Source organism: Hydra viridissima, unplaced genomic scaffold, assembly GCF_058129835.1.
Source record: "Hydra viridissima isolate aposymbiotic clone 2 unplaced genomic scaffold, HvirCarnegie_v1 scaffold_2, whole genome shotgun sequence".
Lineage (NCBI taxonomy): Eukaryota > Metazoa > Cnidaria > Hydrozoa > Anthoathecata > Hydridae > Hydra > Hydra viridissima.
Genome location: NW_028324301.1, coordinates 16,147,699 through 16,169,139, shown reverse-complemented (window position 1 = coordinate 16,169,139; position 21,441 = coordinate 16,147,699). Strand labels below are relative to the sequence as shown.

The window sequence follows — 21,441 nt, the reverse complement described above, 5'->3', positions numbered from 1 at the left end:
ACAATGCATGTAGTGATAGACTTATTGTGTTTGAAATGATAATTAGATCAAATCGGAAACTTGAGTAATAACTTGAAATTTAGCTTTGAAATAATTTTTAAGCAGGTTTTGGATTGTTTTTTTCTTTGAAATTCTTTTGATCTATAAGTTACTTTTTAAACACTTTTAGTGCCAAACTGTATGAAACCATTGATTGAAAGTGTTTATGTCACTGGTTCAACTAATGCTTCTATCATTATCCAAAATTTCTTACCAACCTTTTTTCGGGGAACAAAGACTTATTGGCTTTTTCATGTAAATATTACAAGCCAATATTATAACCCTGGTCCTCTCTCGGAGGAATACCTTCAGAAACCATTTTATTACAAATACTCTATAGAGAATTATACAGGAAAGTCATTTAAGTGCAGTGAAGATTTTTTAAACTACTTTAATCAAAAAATTGATTTTCTTTTAAACTTGGAAGGGTTGCATCCTTATACTCAATATCAGGTATCAGTTCAGCCATGCAATGAAAAAGGTTGTGGTCGCAACTCAAATAACATAGGATTCTGGACTTACTCTGACATACCAAGTTGTGAGCCTAATCTTCTTCAAATGAAAAACTTATCTTCCACTTCAATGAACATTTCATGGAAAACACTCAACTTGAGCTGTGCTAATGTTGATATAAGTCAGATTACTTATACCTTAAAATGCAATCAAAGTCAAGGTCTCGTGTTATTAAATGAAAGTATTAGTACCACTGATATATTATTGTCAAACTTAAATAAGTATGACTTACTTTGTTGTGAAGTTGCTGCTTCAAATATAAATGGAACTGGACCTTTTAGTTCTAAAAGCTGTGCATTTACTGCTGAAGATAGTAATAAAAAAAAAATTCTATTTTATTTTTTTGTTTTCCTTTTTTTTGTATTTATGTTTTTATTATTAACATTTTTTTTATATCAAAGCTTTTATATGTTTAGAACTAAAAGTCAACTGTTTTTTTAGAACCTAGCATTGCTCCCAATTGTAGCAATACCATTATGTCATCTTACTCTGGTACTTTAACGTTGTCAATGCCAGATAGTCAAATAAATGGTATTTTGATTGGTGTCAATGTACAATTTTTATCAAACTATTCAAGAATAAATGCTTCATTTCTAACAATGAATATAACATGCTGCTTACAAGAAAATCCATATTCATACAATTTTACTATTGATGTATCTGATTTAAATAATGATCTAAATATTTCTTTTGAAAATCTACTGCCATTTTATGTGTACTTTGTTCAACTAAGGTATTTCACTAGTATTGGTTTTGGGCCCTGGAGTCCTATATACCAACTATTAACTGAAGAAGGATGTAAGTATCTTTTTTTTAATGTCCAAAAAAAAGTTCTTTAATCTCATTTGTATAAATCTTACAATTTTTTAAATTATAGAAAAAAAAATTTTTAATTTAGTCTAATTTGATTACTAAGCAATATTCTCTTATTTATTTTCTTTTAGTATCTGATGCTCCATCTTTTATCTCTAACTATACTGACAATGTGAGAGTTATAAGGGTAAATTGGGATGCAGTTCCTCCAGAAAATAGTCATGGAATAATAACTAGTTATGAAGTTTGTAGGAAACAATTATATCTTAATTATACTATAGGACCTAACTATTGTTTTAAACAATTAAATGCTTCGATATTTGAGTTTAACTTGACAGATCTGGATCGAGGAAGCACTCATAACATTAGTATAGCTGCGTGTAATAAAGCAGGATGTGGAAAAAAGAACTTTATAGTTGCAAGCACATTGGAATATGGTGAGTTTTAAAGATTTCTCTCAATAAAGATTCTTAAGTTATTTAAAACCTGATAGGTGAATTTTTCTAATCTAGAGAGAAATTAATGTTAAAAAAGTTAAAATAAATCTGGGGAGCCCTGAAGATTTTAATTTTTGCAATCAAATTAAGAATGATTATGAAATTAAAAAAAATTCTACAAAACCAAGTATTTTAGCTGTGTTTAATTTAATACACCAAAGTTTTTTGGTTTTTGATTTAATAAGATGCTATATGTTCATGGTATGCACCATGTAAAAGATGAAATTTTTTTTTTTTTTTTTTTTTTTTTTTTTTTTTTACATTTTTCAACCTGAAAAACTGTTTTTACAAAGCTTGTTAAGTTTTCTATCAACATTATAGTGGCTGGTAATTGGTCTCAGTGGTCATTGTGGAGTGACTGCAGTCAGACATGCAATGAGGGATTAAAAATAAGGAGTCGCCAGTGCACACCACTTCTAAAGAAAGCTGAATGTTCAGGAAACAACATAAGTATAGAAACTTGTGAACTTGGAAAATGCTCAGGTACTTTTATCCGTAATTAATTAAATTTTTTTTTTGTAAAAGAAGATCTTCCTATTTTCATTTAAATTTAACTACTTTTCATTTACAAAATAAAATTTAAGAATTACCTATTTATAGGTTTTGTCCTGGGTGGGGATGGCATTACAGATTGCAATTCTATCTGTGCAGCAAAAGAATTGGTTTGTTCAAGTATCTATACAAATTTTTACAATGACACCTCAATATTCCTGAATGCTTCTCCTCCTATTGTATGTACTAACACACCTAGTGGTAGTTTTTATAGCTCTGATTTAGATCCAAGATTTAATAGTGCTGAAGGACTGTGTTTTGGTTACATAAATATACCAAAATATATCCCTTGCAAAAGTCAGAATAAATTTATTCAGCAAAACATGCATCGGTTGTGCAATTGTGTTTTTCAAGGTAGTAATGACTTTTAATTACATTCAAAAAACTTATTTACAAATAGAATAAATTTTTAAAATGTTGTTAATTTTAAATAGAATTTTTGGTTTTATTTGCATTTTATGTTTATTCACATAAGTGGCTTAAATTTCAAAAAGAAACTTTTTTTCGGATTTTATCAAAACACTTGTTAGCCTCCACAAATGTGTTTTTGATTTAAAAAAAAAATTGTAGTTGTGAAATTTTTGCATAAAAAAACTGTAAGTTACATTTTAATACTTTAATTTTCAGGAGATATTGGATTTAGTGAATGGTCTGAATGGAGCTTTTGCACTGAAACCTGTGGAGAAACAAGTTTCATGATCAGGAAAAGACAATGTGATGGAAACTGCACAGGTATTTCTTTGGAGAGAAAAAAATGTGATGTACCAGTTTGCCCAGGTAATATAATATTTAATGAAAACATCTTCTGATTTATATTATCTAATTTTATTAAAATTAATTTTTAGTCATATTTTCTTATTTAAGATAAAATTTTGTGTTAAGTGACTTAAATGAAAGATCTTATCTTTGTTCTAATAACCATCCAAGTAGTTTAAAAAAAAAAGAAAAAGTTCATGAGGCTTTAGGTAAAGTCAGAAATCACATAATTATTTACTTTATGTAAACATATAGTACAAAATTAGTACAATAATAGCAACTGCACTGTGTTCCACATAAAAGTATATCAATGCAAAAAATATGGTGTTGATTTTAAAAATTTTTCCATTTATCTACTCTAGTAATTCATTTAATATGTTAATCAGTAAAGATCATATAAGGATATTTATTTACCAAGTTAATCATGCTTGATTATTAATAAGAAAAATCATGCTGGAATATATTTGTATAAATTGTTCAGAAAAGATTATAATCATATATATTTAATATGATATGGTCAGTTAGAAATTGAAGTATATGATTTGCAATATCTCCTCTATCTAGTTGATGGTAAATGGTCAAGTTGGGGACCATATGAAAATTGTAATGCTACTTGTGGTTATGGTGTCTATTTTCGTAAAAGAGTGTGTGATAATCCACCAGCAGTTGGAGGAGGTACCCCATGTCAAGGGCCACAGGAAGACATACTTCCAGAGTGTGGTGCTTTCCCTTGTCCAAGTAACAGTTTAATCTTTCTTTTGAGCAAATAGATTTTAAAAATTATTGGTTTGTTGAAAGTCAACATAATATCTAATGATTTTCAGCAATCAAATTTAACGTTTGTTGCAATCTTTTTATTCAGCTTCTGAAAAAGAAGTTTTGATTGAAATTTTTGCTACTACTTTTAAATTTCATTTTTTTGATAAAAAATTTTTTAGGGTTTTTAAGAATGTTTTTACATACAGCTACAGTGGGTTGCATAAATCAGTTGATTTTTAATATGATTTTTTTTTTTTTTTTTTTAATTTAACAGAATGCACCCTGACTCTATATTTTTGCTTTAACAGAGCAAAAATATAGAGTCAGGGTGCATTTTAGTATTTTGTATGCGCACTACCAACTTTTACACATGCACGAACATGTCTAGGCATAGATTCAACTAGTCTGATTTGTAATTCTCTTGGAAATTCTTTTCAAAGATTTTTCTAGGCTTGCTGTAATTGTGCAACACTGATTATACTCTCCTTGACCAATCTCTTGTCTATCCAAGCCCAAATGTACTCGATGGGATTAAGATCTGGAGAACAAGCTGGCCAAGGCATGACCGTAATGTTTTTCTAATCAAGCTACTCTTTAACCGAGATTGCAGTGTGAGTTGTTGCGCCTTTGTGCTGAAAAATCCATTGTTGTTGTCTTCCGTAAAAAGCTCTGGCTGTTGGTAAAAGTTTACTTTCAAGGGTCTCTTTGTAGTTGTACTGGTTAATGCTGCTGCTATAAATGTTGTATGACCCTGTACCTTTATGGGAGAAGCATCCCCATATTACGACTGATTCTCCTCCGCCTTGTGTCCTTGGTACACAAAAATGCTCTTTGAACTTTTCACCAGCCAGCCTCTTGATGATTAAACTTGACTTGCAATTTATCACCTCAAAATTGGATTTTTTCACTGAAAATGACCATGGGCTAGTCTTCGACAGACCAGTGAAGTCTTTCTCTACACCACTTTAATCATTTTAGGCCATCTAAGACATGCAAAAGTGGTTTTTGAGCAGTAAGATAGCAATCTAAGGCTTTCTTATTTAGTCATCTTCGTACAGTCCATCTACTAACACTAACATTACCAGGCGTATTTGTGAACCCTTCAGCAAGTTCATTGTAAAAAATGTTAGGGTCTTGTCTAACCTTTTGATAGATATAACTTTTGTCTCTTGAAGTTAGCTTTGAAGGCCTACCAATCCTTGGTAAAACTTTGACATCATTATGTAGCTCATGGTTTTTCAATGTTGTTTGTATACATTTAAGCAAAAGATTGCACATTCAAGCTATTTCTCGTTGGCTTTTTGTTTTATCTTTTAACAGACCTACAATTTGCCATCATACATTGTCTGTGATTGGAAGAAATTTACGCTAAAGTTATTTTTTGTAATTTAAACATGCCGATCCTATAATTATGCGTAGTTGTGGTGTCAGGGTATTTTTATGAGCCAAATTACCATAAGTGTGCCATAGATAGGACATTTATGGGTGCTATTAAAAACTAATTTATCTATTTTTAGCAGCATTAAATTGTATAAATAGAGTAAAAATATTATCATTAATATGTTGATTTAAAAGTAACAAATGCGAATAGTGTTTATCTTCTAAATATAATTTATAATATGCTATTGGTATTATTCGTGATCACCTTCAGATCAGTCTGAAACAGCTTCTCTGCCCATTTTTGTCTTTTTACTTTACTAAATAATTACCAATTTTATTTTTGCAAGAGCGTTTTTATTTACTCAAGACTGGTAAATCTAATGAGTTCGAGTTACCATTCGATAGAGAATCAATTAGTTAACAAATTTAATATGCATTTTAATTGTATTAGTTAATTTACTTCAAAGATGATTTTGAAAAAAACAAAAATTTTGCATAAAAAAGTAGTGACTCTATATTTATGCAACCCACTGTAAAAGGTATATAATAAGTCATTAAAAAAATTTCAGAAATAATACAAAGTTGATTTTAAGCTGCTTGTGTTTAGCAAGTTTAACCTAAAGTAAATTATGAATATTTGCTGCATTTAAATATTTAATTTGAAATTGATAAAAACTATATTTAAACTAATAAATCCTGAAAATAGTTCCTTATAAATGTGTACTTTTTCAATGACAAGTAGCTATTTGATTATATACATTTTTAATTTGTGGAGTAATTTAAAATAAAAATTTGAATTCGAGTTGAATAACTTTTTTTTAAAACTGACTTACCAAAAAGTTTTCTTAAAAAATTCAGGATGTTTATTTTTTAATATCTGTTCAGTAAATGGTGGGTTTTCAGAATGGACTCCATGGTCAATTTGTGATAAACCATGTGGTAATGGAACACAAACTAGTATGCGGTATTGTAATTCTCCAGTCCCTGCAAATAATGGACAAGACTGTGTTGGCAACTTTACAAGGACTATCAATTGTGAAATGTCACCTTGTAAAGGTACGTTTTTTATACAAAATTCATAGTAAATAATATTAAATAATATGGTTTACAAAAATTTGTTAACAGTTATTTTTATTGGTAAAACGATAAGTTTAAATATTTAGAGATTGAAGTAAACTTGGTTCAGAGAACCTTAGAAAAGTGGTTATGGAAAATGTATAAAGTTGATTCAGATGAAGCAAAAAATTTTACTCTATACTTCAAGGGTGCAGTATGACATTTTTTTAAAATAAGAAATATCAAGTTAACCTAGAAAAATATAGATTTTTTTTTTAAATCAATTTTTCTATTAACTATTTTGTCTAAACTTCTTGTTTTTTAAAAAATGTTTGTTCAAGGTTCAAGCGTACTTTAACAAAAAAGGTTTAAAAGGCTTAAAAGACGTGGTTGTAAACAAACTTGAGTATGTCATTTCAATTTATCTTTAGTGTAATGAACCTATTTTTCAAATTTTTATTTTATTTATAAATGACTATTTTATAAAAAATTTAAGTTTTAAGTTAGTTGTCTCATTTATTTTTTAGGGCTGGCAGTATTTTTGTAAACTACACCTTAATATTTGAGTACTTGCATGGTCAAATAGTTGAATATCTTGATGATGTCAATTCAACTGGAAAACTAATGAACATTGCTATATCAAGTACACTATCATCATCAAAAGATGGTATGTAGGCTAAATGCTTTTTATTTGTGAATATGCTTTTAACTATTACTCTAATACTAGGTTTGATTTAGTGCAATGTCTTCCACCATATAATATAAAAATGTTGCAGTATACAGAAACACAAGTTTCTATATCATGGTTAAGAGACAGTTGCAACAATACAGAACTATGGTTATATATTTATTACAAAGATACAAGTATTAGTAATTCAATCTGGGAATGGTTTGGAGTACCCTCAGATGCTCAAAGTGCAACTTTGTCTAACCTTGTTCCTTCTCACCAATATAAAGCTTATATGTTAACTGCTGTACCTGATGGAAATGGTTTACCAAGTATTGTATTTAGTCTGCAGTCTTCTGGAAAGGGTATGTTTTACTGGTGCACAAACTCAATCTAATTTTAACTTTATGTAATCTTAATTTAATCGTAATTGTTGTTTAGAAATATTTTTTTTTTTTTCAAAATTTTGACAGAATTCTTTAAATGTATATCCTGGCTTTAAAGTTATTTAATGAACAATAAAATAGTTTTAGTGTGTAAATTAATTTTTTTTTTTTTGCTGTTTTTTTTATTTATTTTTAACTTCAGCAATAGTGATTGCATTTGTGCAATCAAACAATTTGTTTTTTGGTTTAAAGGTCCTGAAAGACCCCCAGCTAAGCTTAGAACAGAATCTATAAAATCAACTGAAATATATGTTGAATGGAGTGATATTTTGGAACAGAATCGCAATGGTAAAATACTTGGTTACAGAATTAGATACAAGGTTTATTTGTCAAGTGAACCACTAAAAGAAGTGGAAACGCAAAATGGTTTTAATGCATTTGTGTTAAAGAACTTAAAACCATTTACACTTTACTATATAGAAGTGTATGGGTACAATTTATTCAACTCAAGTCCACCAATTTTTTCTATGTGCAAGACTATAGAAGATGGTAAGTCTGAAAATATTTTCTTTTCCCCTTCTTTCAGTGAATTAGATTGAAGAAAAAATAAAGGCAAGTTGAAACTACTCCAGCAAGTTTCATATAAATTCAAATTTTTAAAAAAATTTACTTGAAATGTTTCTTAATGCACTGTTTTAGTTCCATCTATTCTGGTTCCAAACATTCAGATAAAAGATATGCAATATGTTGATCGATGGTCAGTGTCATGGGATCAAATTCCAGCTGAGAATGCTAATGGAGTTTTGCTCGGATATCGACTTATTTACTACTTAAACTACCGATCTGGAGAAGAAGTCAGTGGAGAAAAATTTAAAAATGTTGTAGAGTTTGATCCATTTACACGTTATTATGAGCAAAAAAATCTCCTTAACTACGCCATTTACAACCTGAGTATTACTGGTTTTACTTCAGCAGGTGATGGTCCTGCACAGGAATATCAAGCCAGTGAGATTTATTATCATATTATACTTTAGTTTCAAATTCAAATACACAATCTTTTATTAAGTGTTTGGTACTAATTTTCAAGTAATTGATTTAAATTAATAGCATGTAAAAATACTGAGTTTGTAAAAACTCAAATAGTTTGTGAATTTACTTGAATTGATTTATAGATGTTCAAACTAATTTTTAAAAAACTGGAAATCAACTTTTAAAGAAATGGCAATCAAATGCAAATAATTAAAAATTGCTATTAAAAAAAGCTATTTATCTTGAACCAAAATTTATTGAAACATTTTTTGATCAAAGACAAATATTGCTTACTTCTTTATCTGAAAATATTTTCAATGACTTTACTTTTAATCAATAGAAACATGCAAATGTGCAGAAATTCTTTATGTTAACTGGTATGTTAAGGAACCATTCATTTCAATTAAATCAAATAGAGCAACTGGTTTTTTTGTGAAATTTCTTGAAGACATGATGATTCAGTCATGTGGTTCTTGCAAAAGCTACTCAAATAAAATCTCAAAAGTTTATTTTGAAAGATCAAAGTTTGGGGATAGTCCTGTTAAAGATTCAGAGTTTGATTTAAAATCCTCAATTAACAATAATGTTGATTTAAGTTTCCCAATATTTGAAAGGAATGGTCGTGAAATAGCTATAAACAGCACATTTATTCTTCTTTTACAATCACCTGGGATTGCTGCAGTGGTTCGCAATGAAAACAATGTTGATTCTATTGTTTCAAAAGTGGTTTCAAATGTCTTCAGTATCTGGCCAGTTTTGTTGATCAGTTATTTGATTGCTGCTCTATTTGGCACGCTTGTTTGGTTTACTGTAAGATAAAAAGCTTTTTATGTTCATTGTATTTTGAATTTATATGCTGAAACTAATTTACAATACTAAAGTGATGTTATCCACTAAAACAATTGTGATATCATTCAGCAAAACTGCTCCAAATAAATAACTGCTCCAAATAAATAACTGCTCCAAAATATTTTATTAGGGTTTTTAGAGCATTAAATCTTTATAAACTGTAGAACAGTTTAATTAGTAACAACAAAATTACTTTTTTATTGTCAAAAAGTTATGATTTTTGTTTTAGAGGGCTGAACTCATAGATTTCTTTTTCTTTTTTTTTTCTATGTTTTCTAAAAGCTTTTTTTTTATAGACTTTTTAACTTAAACTTTCTTTGGTTGCATTATTTCTTTTTTCATGAACATGCAAATCTAGTTTGAAAATTGAACTTTGTTTTGTTGTATTATTATAATGAAAATTAAACAAAAGAATAAACCCTAAAAGTATTCATGTTTAAAACTCTAGTATCAGGTTGTTTTATGAAATTTTTTTTAAAATAAGAGTAAAATGCTGTTTTTATACTGAGAATACTTCATTATGGATTTGAAAGTAGTCGAGATTTTTCTAAGCATCTTAAGTTTACCTAATTTATGAAAAAAAATTTTTTCTGAAAATAAATAAAGTAAATATTTTTATTAGGACCAGTTTAGAAATCCAGAACAATTTGTTATTGGAAATGCATGGAAAGGACCTCTGGTTGGCTTTTGGTTTTCTTTTATTACTATGACTACGATTGGGTAAGTAACAGTGTTTTAAAAAATATTTCTTCATTTCTACTCAAGAATATAACATAATAATATAATAAGTTCCTAATACAGAAAAAACTCTCAGTCTTGGTTCTGCAGAATATTAAATGACATTAACAGCCACTATTTTTACTGGCCAGTTCCAAACCAGCAAATGTAAATCTTATTTAACCATGTATCAGGGAAATACATACACTGTGACTGATAAATCACTTTTGCAGCCAGAAAGTAATGTAAAGATTATTAGCTTTAAAGTAAGACAGTGGTAGTGGTTCACCCAAAGCTTCCAAAAAAACAATTCAAACAAGTCAAGTTAAAAAAAAAAAATTTTTTTCCCAGAATTGTTTTCTCAAAAACATATTTCATATTTATATTATTTATATCCTATATTTTTTTGTTAGGTTCATTTTTTCCTACTTTTTTTTTTAATAATTATAACTGGAAAGTTGACCAAATTTCAAAAAGTCACTTTCAGCTAGAAATAATTTCCCGGCTTTATCTTTATTTGTCCTCTAAACTGAATTTGTATACAACATGGAACCACACCTTCAGATTTTGGGGTTCACCTAGAAATTATTATAGGTAGTAGATAACTAGTAATAATTATTACTAGTAATTATTATAAATAAATTGTTTTAAGATATAATATTGCATAAACAAAACTTTTTCATTATAACTTTTCTTTTTTCCATTTCATTACACAAAAAATTGAAAAGTTTGTTTTCTTGATTTTGCTTCCTTCTTTTTCTAAGATTTCACTAAAATGGGCCATCAATGTATGATTACTCTCAAGTTTAATTGTCAAATGTGAGCCAAGTCTTTCAAGTCAAACTTTTATTACTTAGGCTGCTTTTTAAGTACCCCTTAGGATCTGTAGAACTCTAAACAAAGATATAGGGAAAAAAAAAGAATGTTCAAAAATATATATTAGTTTTCTACATCCTCAAAATTAAAACCTAGGTGTAGGAGAAGTTGGGGCACAGTGGATCAAGTTTCTTTATTTTTTAAATTGAGTAAAAGTTAAAATATGTATTTTATTTGTTACAGACAATAGAATTGAAATATATGTCTTTCATGATTTCATGAAATCACTAAAACCCAAATGTTATCTAATGGCTTACAGAGAGGTTTAAAGTAAGTTGTACTAAGTGGTTCACTGTATCAGAGTACTGGAGTACAGTGAATCGCTACTTGGGGCACCTCAACTATGATTAATTGACACTGTTTCTTACATAATTTTGGTAACTAGAATAATATAAAATGGAAAAAATAGACATTGAAAATTAAGAAAATAAAGAAGAATTTTACTGATAAAAAAACTTGTTCAACCATCTAAATTACAACTTTTTTTTTATAAAAAAAACAAAATAACAGACTGCATCATCATAAGCTGTTAAGTTCACAGGAAAGAAAAAATGATAATGAACTCCATGAAGTAGTGGTCTGGGTAATTTTTCAAAAATATCTTCAAGTGACACTTCAGAAATATGATCAAATATGGGCAGAATAAAGGAAAATGAAGGCTTTCTCAAAAAAGATCTCACCCATGTCTTCACTGTGCTAATAATTTTACCAACATAAATATTTAATTTTGTTTTAGTAAGTTTGACTGAAATTTAATCACTTGGAATCAATTTGTTTTGGTTATAAAACAAGGTCTCATTTTTGAGATGACTGGTGCCATCAATTTCACTACTTGTTAAGTCCCAACTAAAGAAAATTGCATCACCTGCCTCATTAGATTTTTAGATGCAATTGTTTTTCGCAATTCTGCTCAGTCTTATTTTTCTTTGTGAATTCATATTTTTCTGTTTGGCAAAGTCCTTCTTTTACAGGAGTGTTGTTAAAACTGTTTTTCCCTTTTTTTCTTCTGCTTCTATTTTCTTGGTGGTGCTTGTAGAAAGGGGGTTGTATAAGGAAGGTTGAATGGAAAAATTCCTGTATATTGAAATCGTGGCACTATATTTTTTAGGAGTAAATGCTAAAAAGAATGCAATATCAACCAAGATTGAAATGTCATAAATTGTTATGGGTTTATCCGGATTGTTCACCATTAAAGCATTTACAGCATGTTTATAGAAGGACTTAAATGGTCTGTAGAAAGTTCTGTCTAAAGGTTGTAGCAATGTGGCTGTAGTAAGGTAGCAACGTCAAAATGATAACCCCTTTTTCTTTTGCTAGATTAATCGTTTTAACATAGAGGTTTGTCTCATGATTGTCCAAAATCAATAAGACCAGTTACTTATTTGAACATTTTATTGATGAAATAAAGTGTTCCATAACTTTCATCCAACCTCACACATGAGCTATTCCAACTTTCCAAGGTGGAGCATCATGTACCACTGATTCTTTGAAATGCACTCTAGGAAACAACATAAATGGAGGAATTGCATTTCTTACAGTATTTACCGTAGCAAGCTTTGTAACCAGAATACCCCTCTCCGCTGAAGTAATTTTTCCTACTTGCTTAGCCTTTTTACAGGCAGGTATATTTTCTAAAAATTTCTTCCAGATTTTAAAAAAATTCTGCAACATTTGTTTTATTAAATCTTGTTGCATGTAATAAAATGGTTACTTCTGGTCTACATAAAGAAAGATCTTTAAATTTATTCAAAAACTATACAATCTTCTCCAGCGGTCAGGTTTTTTGTCCATGAATTTTTTTGTTGTTCTCAGCAAAATCATTAGCTAATTTTTTTAACTGTGAGTGTGAGTCCATAATTTATTCTGGAGGCCTTCACTATATAATCTTTTAACAATATATCTTCTTTATTACTGAAAACCTGTCTGCATTTATAGTTTGGTGTGTGCTTTATTTCATCAACACCATATTGTTTAGCTTTTTCCACATACCAATGTAAACTTGAAAATCAATTTTTACTATTTTTGCTTACAGCAGAAATGCTTTACCCTTTCTTTATTACTATACACAATGACTCCTTCATGTTTACAGAACTTGTGTTACCAATTTTTTTCCCAATCTGCTTTTGGTTTCTAATCATATTGACTAAGAAAAATGAAACATAAAGAATCATTGTCTATAATAAAATTAGGTGGGCAGTATTTTGTTAAACTATTTTTTCAAAATAATATACACATAAAATATTATAAAGCCACAATGAAACAATAATTAATTCAAAATTTTTGTTACTTTATGAAGTTTAAAAAAAAGCTACTCCAAATTTATTTTTATCTACTACATTCAAACATTTAAAAGTTGTTCAAAAAATAAAAAATGGTAATAACACAATGGGGACACAGCGAATCCACTGTGCCCACCCACAACAGATTAAATTCAAATCTAATTTCTTGAGTGTTTGTAAAAGAAAAACTTTGCTGCTAAAGGGAAGCAAAAATATCAATTATTTGAATTGTAAATTTCAATTTTTTAAATTAATTCAACCGTGATCTCTTTCTGAAAACCGGTAGTCAAAATTTATGGGATAATGACTATAAATAAAGATGACTGATATACCAGCATATAAGATTGCAACATCATGATAAACAAAATCTTTATCTTTAAGAAAATGCCTCTTGTTCACTTTGCCCCTCGATTCATTGTACCCCATCTTTCCCTTCCACTGAGCAGTAGGCATTTATTTTACAATACTACAATTACCTATTATATGTGTAAAAACAATGCTGACATTTTCTTTCAATAAATATAGGTATGGAGATATGACTCCTCGATCTGTTCTTGCACAAATGATTTCAATTGTTTGGTTTGTTATTGGTATGATACTAAACAGTATTATAATTGGATTTATTGTTACAAATCTGACCTCAGTTTCTTTGCCATCTGAATTTATGTTGTATGATACAAAGGTAGTTGTTTTTCTATTTATTTTTTGGCACTAAATTACTTTTTTCTAACTCAAAATTTATATTCATTGTAGAGATTGTAAGAAAAAGTTTTATTTTTTGTTCAAAATTATTTAAACAAAAATTAATGCCAAAAAAATGCTTTGTATACAATAAAAATATAGAATAGCTATCTTTTCTTTGATGTTTTTTCTCTAGTGGTTGATTATAGTAGTGATAGAAAGTACGACTTGAATAAGAAAATTACATTTAAAAGTAATGTGTTCTATTGATACCACAAGTGTAGTTGTAAATCCAGCTTATCAACACACAGTACCATTTTTAATAAATGTTTGCTGTCAGATAAAAGAAAATGATAAATTTTAATGACACCATGTGATGATTTCTACTTGTTAAAAACTTGAACTCCCCTAGTGATGCTATTGGTTCTATTTATTCTACTAGTTTAGAAACTTAAATTTCAATTTTTATGAAGGTTGCAACCTTGGAAAAGTCATATGAAAACAAAATTGCTATTTTTCGAAATGCAAGAGTATCTTCAGGTAACAAGTTCTTTATTTAATAAGTAAATTTATTTAATGTCTGTATTTGTTTTGCTAGAATTTCTGAATGTTTATTTCTAGTTACCAAATATTTAAGATAAAAACCAAGTTACAAAATTTCTACTGAATTTTAAGTTTTCCAATAGAAATTACTCTTTTTTTCTTCTTCAGCTATTTCTTTTATTTTCCTGTGATTGTTTAAACTTTCAATGTATTAGAAAATCTCTGTATAAACTAAAAATACATATGTAATGAATGGCTGAAGAATAAGCAATTGAAAAAAACAGCTTGCAACCATTAACCAATTCTTTACGTCATTTGAAAAAAATTAGGGTTAATGTTTACAGAAATTCCAGAGAAAATACTTTGGAGGTATTGATACACACATATAGTAGAGTAACTATGCAAAATCTTTTAATTTTGTCCAAAATAGATGTTCCATTTTTAAGATTTTGACAAAAAAATTCTAATAAAACATGAGTTTAATCATAGAATCAATTTTCAAAAGTGAATAATGTTAATAAAGCAAAAACCAACTAAAATTATCATGCAATTGCAGTTTAAATTTATCAATTCAAAATTTCTCTTAAATCAAAAATTTAATATTACATGACATTAAAACTTCTGTTTGACATTAAAACTACTATCCTAATTGCCTAATATTTTAACTGGATTATCCTGTTTATTTTCAAATCCATTTACTAATCTGTTGTAAACAATTAACTTTCATTTTTTAATTCACATTGCAACGTTCAAGAAGTCTGATAGGTAAAAATCATGGAAAAAGTTTTTTTTTATGCAAAAATGGTTGAAAGCACAAAGTAATAAAAAGGACTTGGAATTCAATAATGAAAAGGCTCCAAGAAGAGTTTGTGACAAGATTTGAAATCTAAAGCTGATTATAAAGCATCCATTAAAAAATAAAAAAAAAAAAAGAATCAAAAGATACTTGCTCATCTTCAATCTCAAGAGCCTTATTCCCACAATAAGCTGAAGAAAGATGTGTCAACAAAAAAGCTATGTATTTTCAACTTTTAAGTATCTTAAAATTTATGTATGATATATAAAAGTTAAAATTAAATAAAGAAAATGAAGCTTTCTTGAAATTTATGGATTGAAGGTGTTTTTTATGTCTTAAAAATTGAATATCTCTCTTGGACGAAATTAAAAGATTTTAAAATTTTGCATAGTTATTCTACCATATGTTTTTTAAGGAATCGTCATAAACATTAACCTCGATTTTTTACAGAGGGTGTTAATCTGTGCAATTAAATTAATTTGATTGATTAATTCTGTTTAGTAGTTAGTTACGACAACATAGACAAAATGTTGAACGATTTAAAAAACAAAGTCGTTGATATGGTGTATGTAGATATATTTTCTTTATTGGACTATCAGTCTAAACTTGAGAAACAGTCACTTAAACTGGCTTTTATTGACTCAAAGATTACCGCAGGGTATGGTTTCGCATTATCAGGATTAAGCACAGCATTGAGAAAAGATGTTAAAAGTTATATCGAAGAGAAAAGTGCTACAATTATATCGTTTGCTCAATCTCTTCAAGGCAGATTACCAGTTGGTTTACTTATCATTTTCATTCTTATTAAAATTTTTGTTCTTACCGTACACTCTTTTTTTATTAGTTATGTTGCCGGTCTGTCAAATGCAGTGGTTCTTACAAAGCTCTTATTTAAACAGCAAAATGCAGAGGCTTTTTTTAATGGTATTATCTTTGTTAATATATTTTTAGGAGCTTGCGGTTGAAAATGCAGATGAGACGATAAAAGGTTTATTCTCGCAAAAGTCTTCAACCTACAAAAAGTCGTTGATCTACCTTGGTATTCTTATTGCCGGAATGATAATTCTAGGTTTGTTGATTGGATTAAGACGACACAGAGCAAATGGCAAAATAAAAGAAAAAAGTAGGTGCCAAGATAATTATCGATAAATTAGGTTTTAGTATGTTTATGACATGTGGGTTTTTGTGGACTCTTTTATTATAAAACTCTTTGTTCATTTTTTTGTTTATTCGTCAAAATATTTTCTTTTTTTTTTTTATTCAGCAAGCGCTAAAATAGTTCTTGATGAGTTAGTCTCTGGATTCCATGAACAGTTTTCTACCGTAGCTGAAGAGATAGCAACAACAAATGAACAAGAGTACGTGACGCTGTATGAAGTAAAAAGCAAATATACAAACAAAATCAAACATCTAGAGATTATCGAGACGAACAATTTAATCGCGTCACACCAGAAAAGTATTAGAAAAAGATAAAGTAACGGAATTTCAACGTTAATTTTGATTTCAAACTTACAAATCTTGATGACTTTAACTTTTTTCATAAATGCGCACAATAGATCGCATACGAAACACAACTGGAAAATCTTTTCGTAGAGTTTGCACTTTAACCAAGTCAAATTTTTAAATTTGATTATTTATACTTGTATTATATTATACTAAATAATAGCTTTTGTTATAATATAATTGTGCATGTTAATATAGTTTAAACATACAGAGACCGGGGTAAAGTTGTGATCCACAACTGGCATTATTTCAATTAACATGAAACAAGAAGGTGAAGAGACTGAATTATCACGGAACAAGAAGGGGAGAGGTTGAAGCAACAATCTAATCTTTTAAGATGGATCTGGGTGCGTATTCACCAAGCTTTCGTAAGTCAAATTTGCGCGTTAGTTTTGCTTGAGCTCAAAATTACTCTGCCGTATTCGCCAAACTTGCGAAAGTTGTTTCGTAAATTCAATTCTGAAATAATGGTATTCACTTCTTAAGAAACTGTTCAGCTAAATTCAAACAAGGAAAGTTACGCTTGTCATGAGCTACCTTAACTGTGGCTTAACTTGAATTCTTTTGCGCAATTACTACAATTAACACAATTACTGATTTTATGTATTGTAGTTTAAGACAGCAGAAAAAATATTTTTATGCAATTTAGGCTTATTTTATATTTGATATATTCATAACTTCATATTACAAAAATAAATTTTAAAAATTCTTTTAATCCATTAGCATTATTGCATTTAAAAATCCAATATAATTAATTTTGTTAAAGGATTAATTCTAAATTTTTATTAAAAGACTTGAAACTGTTATTTAAAAAGAATAATAAACAAGTAAATTTTACATTTAATTTCTTTTCCTTTTTTTTTTTTTTTTAATTGTCAATTAGTTTTATATACCTTGCAGTTTTAACAGCCTTGTTTAACTTAGTCAAAACAGATATTCTAATCATTCTGGCTGCAAAATAGATATTCTAATCATTCTGGCTACAAAAGGTCAGGATCAAATGTGGCGTGAGGCTCAGTTGCTTTCAATGACAGATGAAATGTAACTAATTTATGATGATTTGTTACCAATCGCGACCAAAAAGCAACGCAATCACAATAAGAAGATACACAGTTGATCTAGAAAGAAAATCGATAATATCACTGGTTTTCTAATGCATGAAATATTTATTAATCACGAAATTTATAAATTCTTATAGAATATAACAGGTAAAAAACCTTTGGTACCGACAGTTGATCGAAGGAATCGAGCACTTCACTCTATCCCTTGTCTTCGCCAGTCCGATTCAAGCTAAAGGTATGTGGACTGCTTTACTCCTGCTTTCCGTGTTCTGATCCGAAAACTTCTTTTTGAATTGCTTCACTGTTCTGTCAGAACCAACGAGGAAAACTTGGTCAGCAAATTTGGATCAAATTATACTTTTGTTATCAGTTGAACACAATGAAATTCAGCACCCTTTAATTGCTAATTACTTAACAGATTTTTGTAATTTTTTTAAACAATAAAACTATTGAAATTATTTCATTCATTTTTTACATTCTTAGTTGGACACTTAGAAACCGAATATTTTAAAAGTACTTGACATCATCTTCTAGATCTTCCCTTGAGTTACTTTCTTTGAATCGGCTCTATCTTTGAATCCACTTTTTCTTCTTCGTCTGAAGCAAATTTTTTCCTATTAATAGGATTCCTTTTATAATTGACCAATAAATTTCAATAATTTGCTGTTCAGAAAATTTTGAAGGATTTGCTTCCTTAGGTATCAATTCGACGCCATCTTGTGTCAATCTAGAGACTTCTTGGAGTAGTGGGTTAAAGCCGAACTGGATAAAAATGTTGTGGGCATATCATGCTCAAATAAATGTTTCTTTAAGCATTCTTCTATATAAAAATCTAAGTTCAAAGTCTTAGGAGTAATGTATAGTACACTTTTCAAACTACAGGAGCAGGTTGCTTGCTATACAACAATCTTTGGAGCAAAATGATTTTGTTTGAATATACTTGAGTTTTTTGGCAACATATACTTTTCTACTGATAAAAATATTGCTGGTCTAATACATCATTGAAGACGATTGCAATAGGTTTCATCGTCTTCAATTATGCACAACGTTTCTTAGCTTAAAAGTTTATATTGGTTTTTGGAACAATGAATTAATTTAACTTCTCCATCAACGGATCGCCTTGAAGTTTTCTTTTCATAATATGGTTTATTATTTTGAGATTTAAGTACTTTTCCTATGAAAGCTTGGGTGCATTTCTTTTTTTTTGCAAGATCTCTCTACATTTCACATGGTGGATTTGCCTTTAAGGAATGAATGATGTTTTTTGCTCTACATTTAATATTAAATCATTTCTTTTTTCCACTTCCAGTTTTTTTTCAATAAATCGAGCCCCTTTACATCGCCGCAAATTTAATTCAAATGATGATCGAGCAACACCGGTCCCTTTTGAAATGTCAACTTGTAACAACGAAGGGTTTTGAAAAAAAACTTTTTCTTGATTCAATATCTTTTTATTCATTTTAACCCCATCACAACGATAACCAATATTTAACACCAATACAATTAAAAAACAACACATCAGTTTCCTTCTGCAAAAAAAATTAGAGAAATCTTTCAAGTGGTTTTCGAGTAATAAACGATTAAGGTTGTACCTTCCATAAAAGATAAAAATTGAAATAAGACAATTCACAACAATTTTTTATATTTTTTTCATTCAAAATAAATTATTTAGAAATATATAAATTAAAAAAATAGATAATCAAGTCTTTTTGCCTCGATTATCACTGAAAATATGATAAATTGATGATAGATTGTAAACAAAATATTTCGCAACTTATACAGTTGCGAAAAATAAAATAGCACCACTAAGCGTATTTTCCTTTTTTTAAGAAAACATCATGCAACAGAAAATTTTTTTATAGCTTTGCTGTTTAAAATATTAGCCAATTCTGACCGAAAAATAAATTAGCCCCACACCCTCTTTTGTTGTAAAATACTCTGGTAACGGTAAAAATAATTGTGAAAATAGCAAGCGTTGGTTTTTTTTTTTTTGCTGTTTTATTCGTTTTATGTTAGTGCGTATTAGTAGGAGACATTGACATATAAAAATGGGATATCAGCAGGGATACCTTATAGAGAAGTTGGTCGTTTAATTGAGTGTTCCAATAGAATGATAAGAGATGCCATAAAATCTCAAGAAAAGTTTGAAACACGTCGTCGAAAACGTTCTATTTTAAAATTGCTGGCCAATCGCTTAGTCCGACAGGCTAAAAAGGAACCTTTTAAAACAGTTACCGAGCTGAAAAAGGACTTTAACATCGATGCAACAGTACAAACAGTTTGGAGTTGTCTGCGAGTTAATGGATTAAAAGCCTGTAGCCCCAGAAAAGTTCCACTTCTAAGAGCCAGACATGTTGTAAAGCGTATTGCGTTTGCTAAAAAACACTCAAATTGGCCACTCGAAAAATGGAGGAATGTTTTATGGACAGACGAAAGTATATTGTGCTTTATGGTGGAAAAGGCTCTCGGGCTTATGTCGGAAAACCACCGAATGCAGAATACAATCCAAAATATACCATCAAAACTATTAAACATGGAGGTTGTAGTATAATGATATGGGCATGCTTTTCTTATTTCGGAGTAGGGCCCATTCATCACATTACTACTATTATGGACCAACACGTTTATGTTGATATATTGGATAAAGTGATATTGCCGTATGCAGACTAAGAAATGCCGTTGTCCTGGGTGTTCCAACAGGACATGGAGCGAAATTCCGCTAAAGCGATGTCAGGATTTGGTTAACTCGATGCCAAGACGTTGTGTAGCCGTCATTGCCAATAAAGGTCACGCTACAAAAAACTAATATGTTAAGAAATAACTAATATTTATGGTAAAATGTTTAAAACAAATGATCTCATAATATTTCCTTATCTTAAAGTACACGTTAAAGCTGTGGTGCTATTACTTTTTTCGCGTTTTATTTGATTTTTTTTGAACTTACATTTAAAAAATGAATACTATATATTAAAACTTGTATATTTTGTTTTTTATAAAAATTATAAGCCATTTTACTTTTAAATATGTATTTAAAAGATTTTCAAATTATCAAAAATAGTTTAAAATTCTAATTTCAACCAATTTTTGATGGTGGTGCTTTTTTTTTTCTCAGCTGTATAGTTAAAGACTTGAAAATTTCACCAGTTCTTTATTGTATTGTAATGCAGGAGTTGAACTAAAATGAAGCCATAATGTAAAAAACTTCAGAAGATATTTTTATTTTTTACTCGTTGATAATATTTTGCGTAGTTAGAGTTTATAAAAAGCACTATAAGATGAAAAGTTTTATGTGTAAAATAACAGTTTTAGTTCAACTCCTGCTAAAAGATAAACAGTGATAATTTCAACCCAAAAGCTCATGCTGATCTTGAAATATCACGTTTTAAAGTTATTAAAGTTGGTAAAAAAAAATACTGAGAAAAACGCAAAGATAAGATGAACTGAATAAGCTGAAAAAAAAAATTATGATTTAATTAATATAAGCCTGCTGAAAAAGCAGGTATCTCTTCATTTTCTTTTGCTTTATCCAGAAATCCTTTTCTAATGGCTCTTAATTTTCTTCTTGCTTTTACGAGTTCAAACAAACGATCTCTTTTTCGTCCTAAAACGAGATTTTAGCATATTCTTCAATAAAACTTCTAAATTGAAACTATGTTGCAACAAAAAGTGTTATAATCACATATAAATAT

The 21,441-nt window shown here is 28.9% G+C and overlaps 1 protein-coding gene across 7 annotated transcripts in view; it reads left to right on the top strand.

Annotated features, from left to right (window-relative positions):
• LOC145198160 (uncharacterized) overlaps window positions 1-16,881 on the top strand; it is a 45,149-nt gene extending 28,268 nt beyond the window's left edge. For 5 of the 7 annotated variants that reach the window (XM_090079913.1, XM_090079914.1, XM_090079911.1 and 2 more), the window contains 21 exons: window positions 170-865; window positions 994-1,350; window positions 1,497-1,802; window positions 2,184-2,345; window positions 2,463-2,768; window positions 3,042-3,191; window positions 3,735-3,908; window positions 6,195-6,365; window positions 6,473-6,579; window positions 6,707-6,771; window positions 6,893-7,032; window positions 7,104-7,397; window positions 7,671-7,967; window positions 8,118-8,423; window positions 8,788-9,257; window positions 9,919-10,016; window positions 13,694-13,850; window positions 14,323-14,389; window positions 15,690-15,964; window positions 16,140-16,311; window positions 16,453-16,881. In XM_090079913.1, coding sequence (XP_089936039.1) covers window positions 170-865; window positions 994-1,350; window positions 1,497-1,802; window positions 2,184-2,345; window positions 2,463-2,768; window positions 3,042-3,191; window positions 3,735-3,908; window positions 6,195-6,365; window positions 6,473-6,579; window positions 6,707-6,771; window positions 6,893-7,032; window positions 7,104-7,397; window positions 7,671-7,967; window positions 8,118-8,423; window positions 8,788-9,257; window positions 9,919-10,016; window positions 13,694-13,850; window positions 14,323-14,389; window positions 15,690-15,964; window positions 16,140-16,311; window positions 16,453-16,661 — 4,979 coding nt within the window. In that variant the 3' untranslated portion in view covers window positions 16,662-16,881. Of the gene's footprint in view, window positions 1-169; window positions 866-993; window positions 1,351-1,496; window positions 1,803-2,183; window positions 2,346-2,462; window positions 2,769-3,041; window positions 3,192-3,734; window positions 3,909-6,194; window positions 6,366-6,472; window positions 6,580-6,706; window positions 6,772-6,892; window positions 7,033-7,092; window positions 7,398-7,670; window positions 7,968-8,117; window positions 8,424-8,787; window positions 9,258-9,918; window positions 10,017-13,693; window positions 13,851-14,322; window positions 14,390-15,689; window positions 15,965-16,139; window positions 16,312-16,452 lie in introns of those variants that run through there. The other 2 variants (XM_090079912.1, XM_090079915.1) reach the window with 2 other exon arrangements.
• The last annotated feature ends 4,560 nt before the right edge of the window (window positions 16,882-21,441 follow it).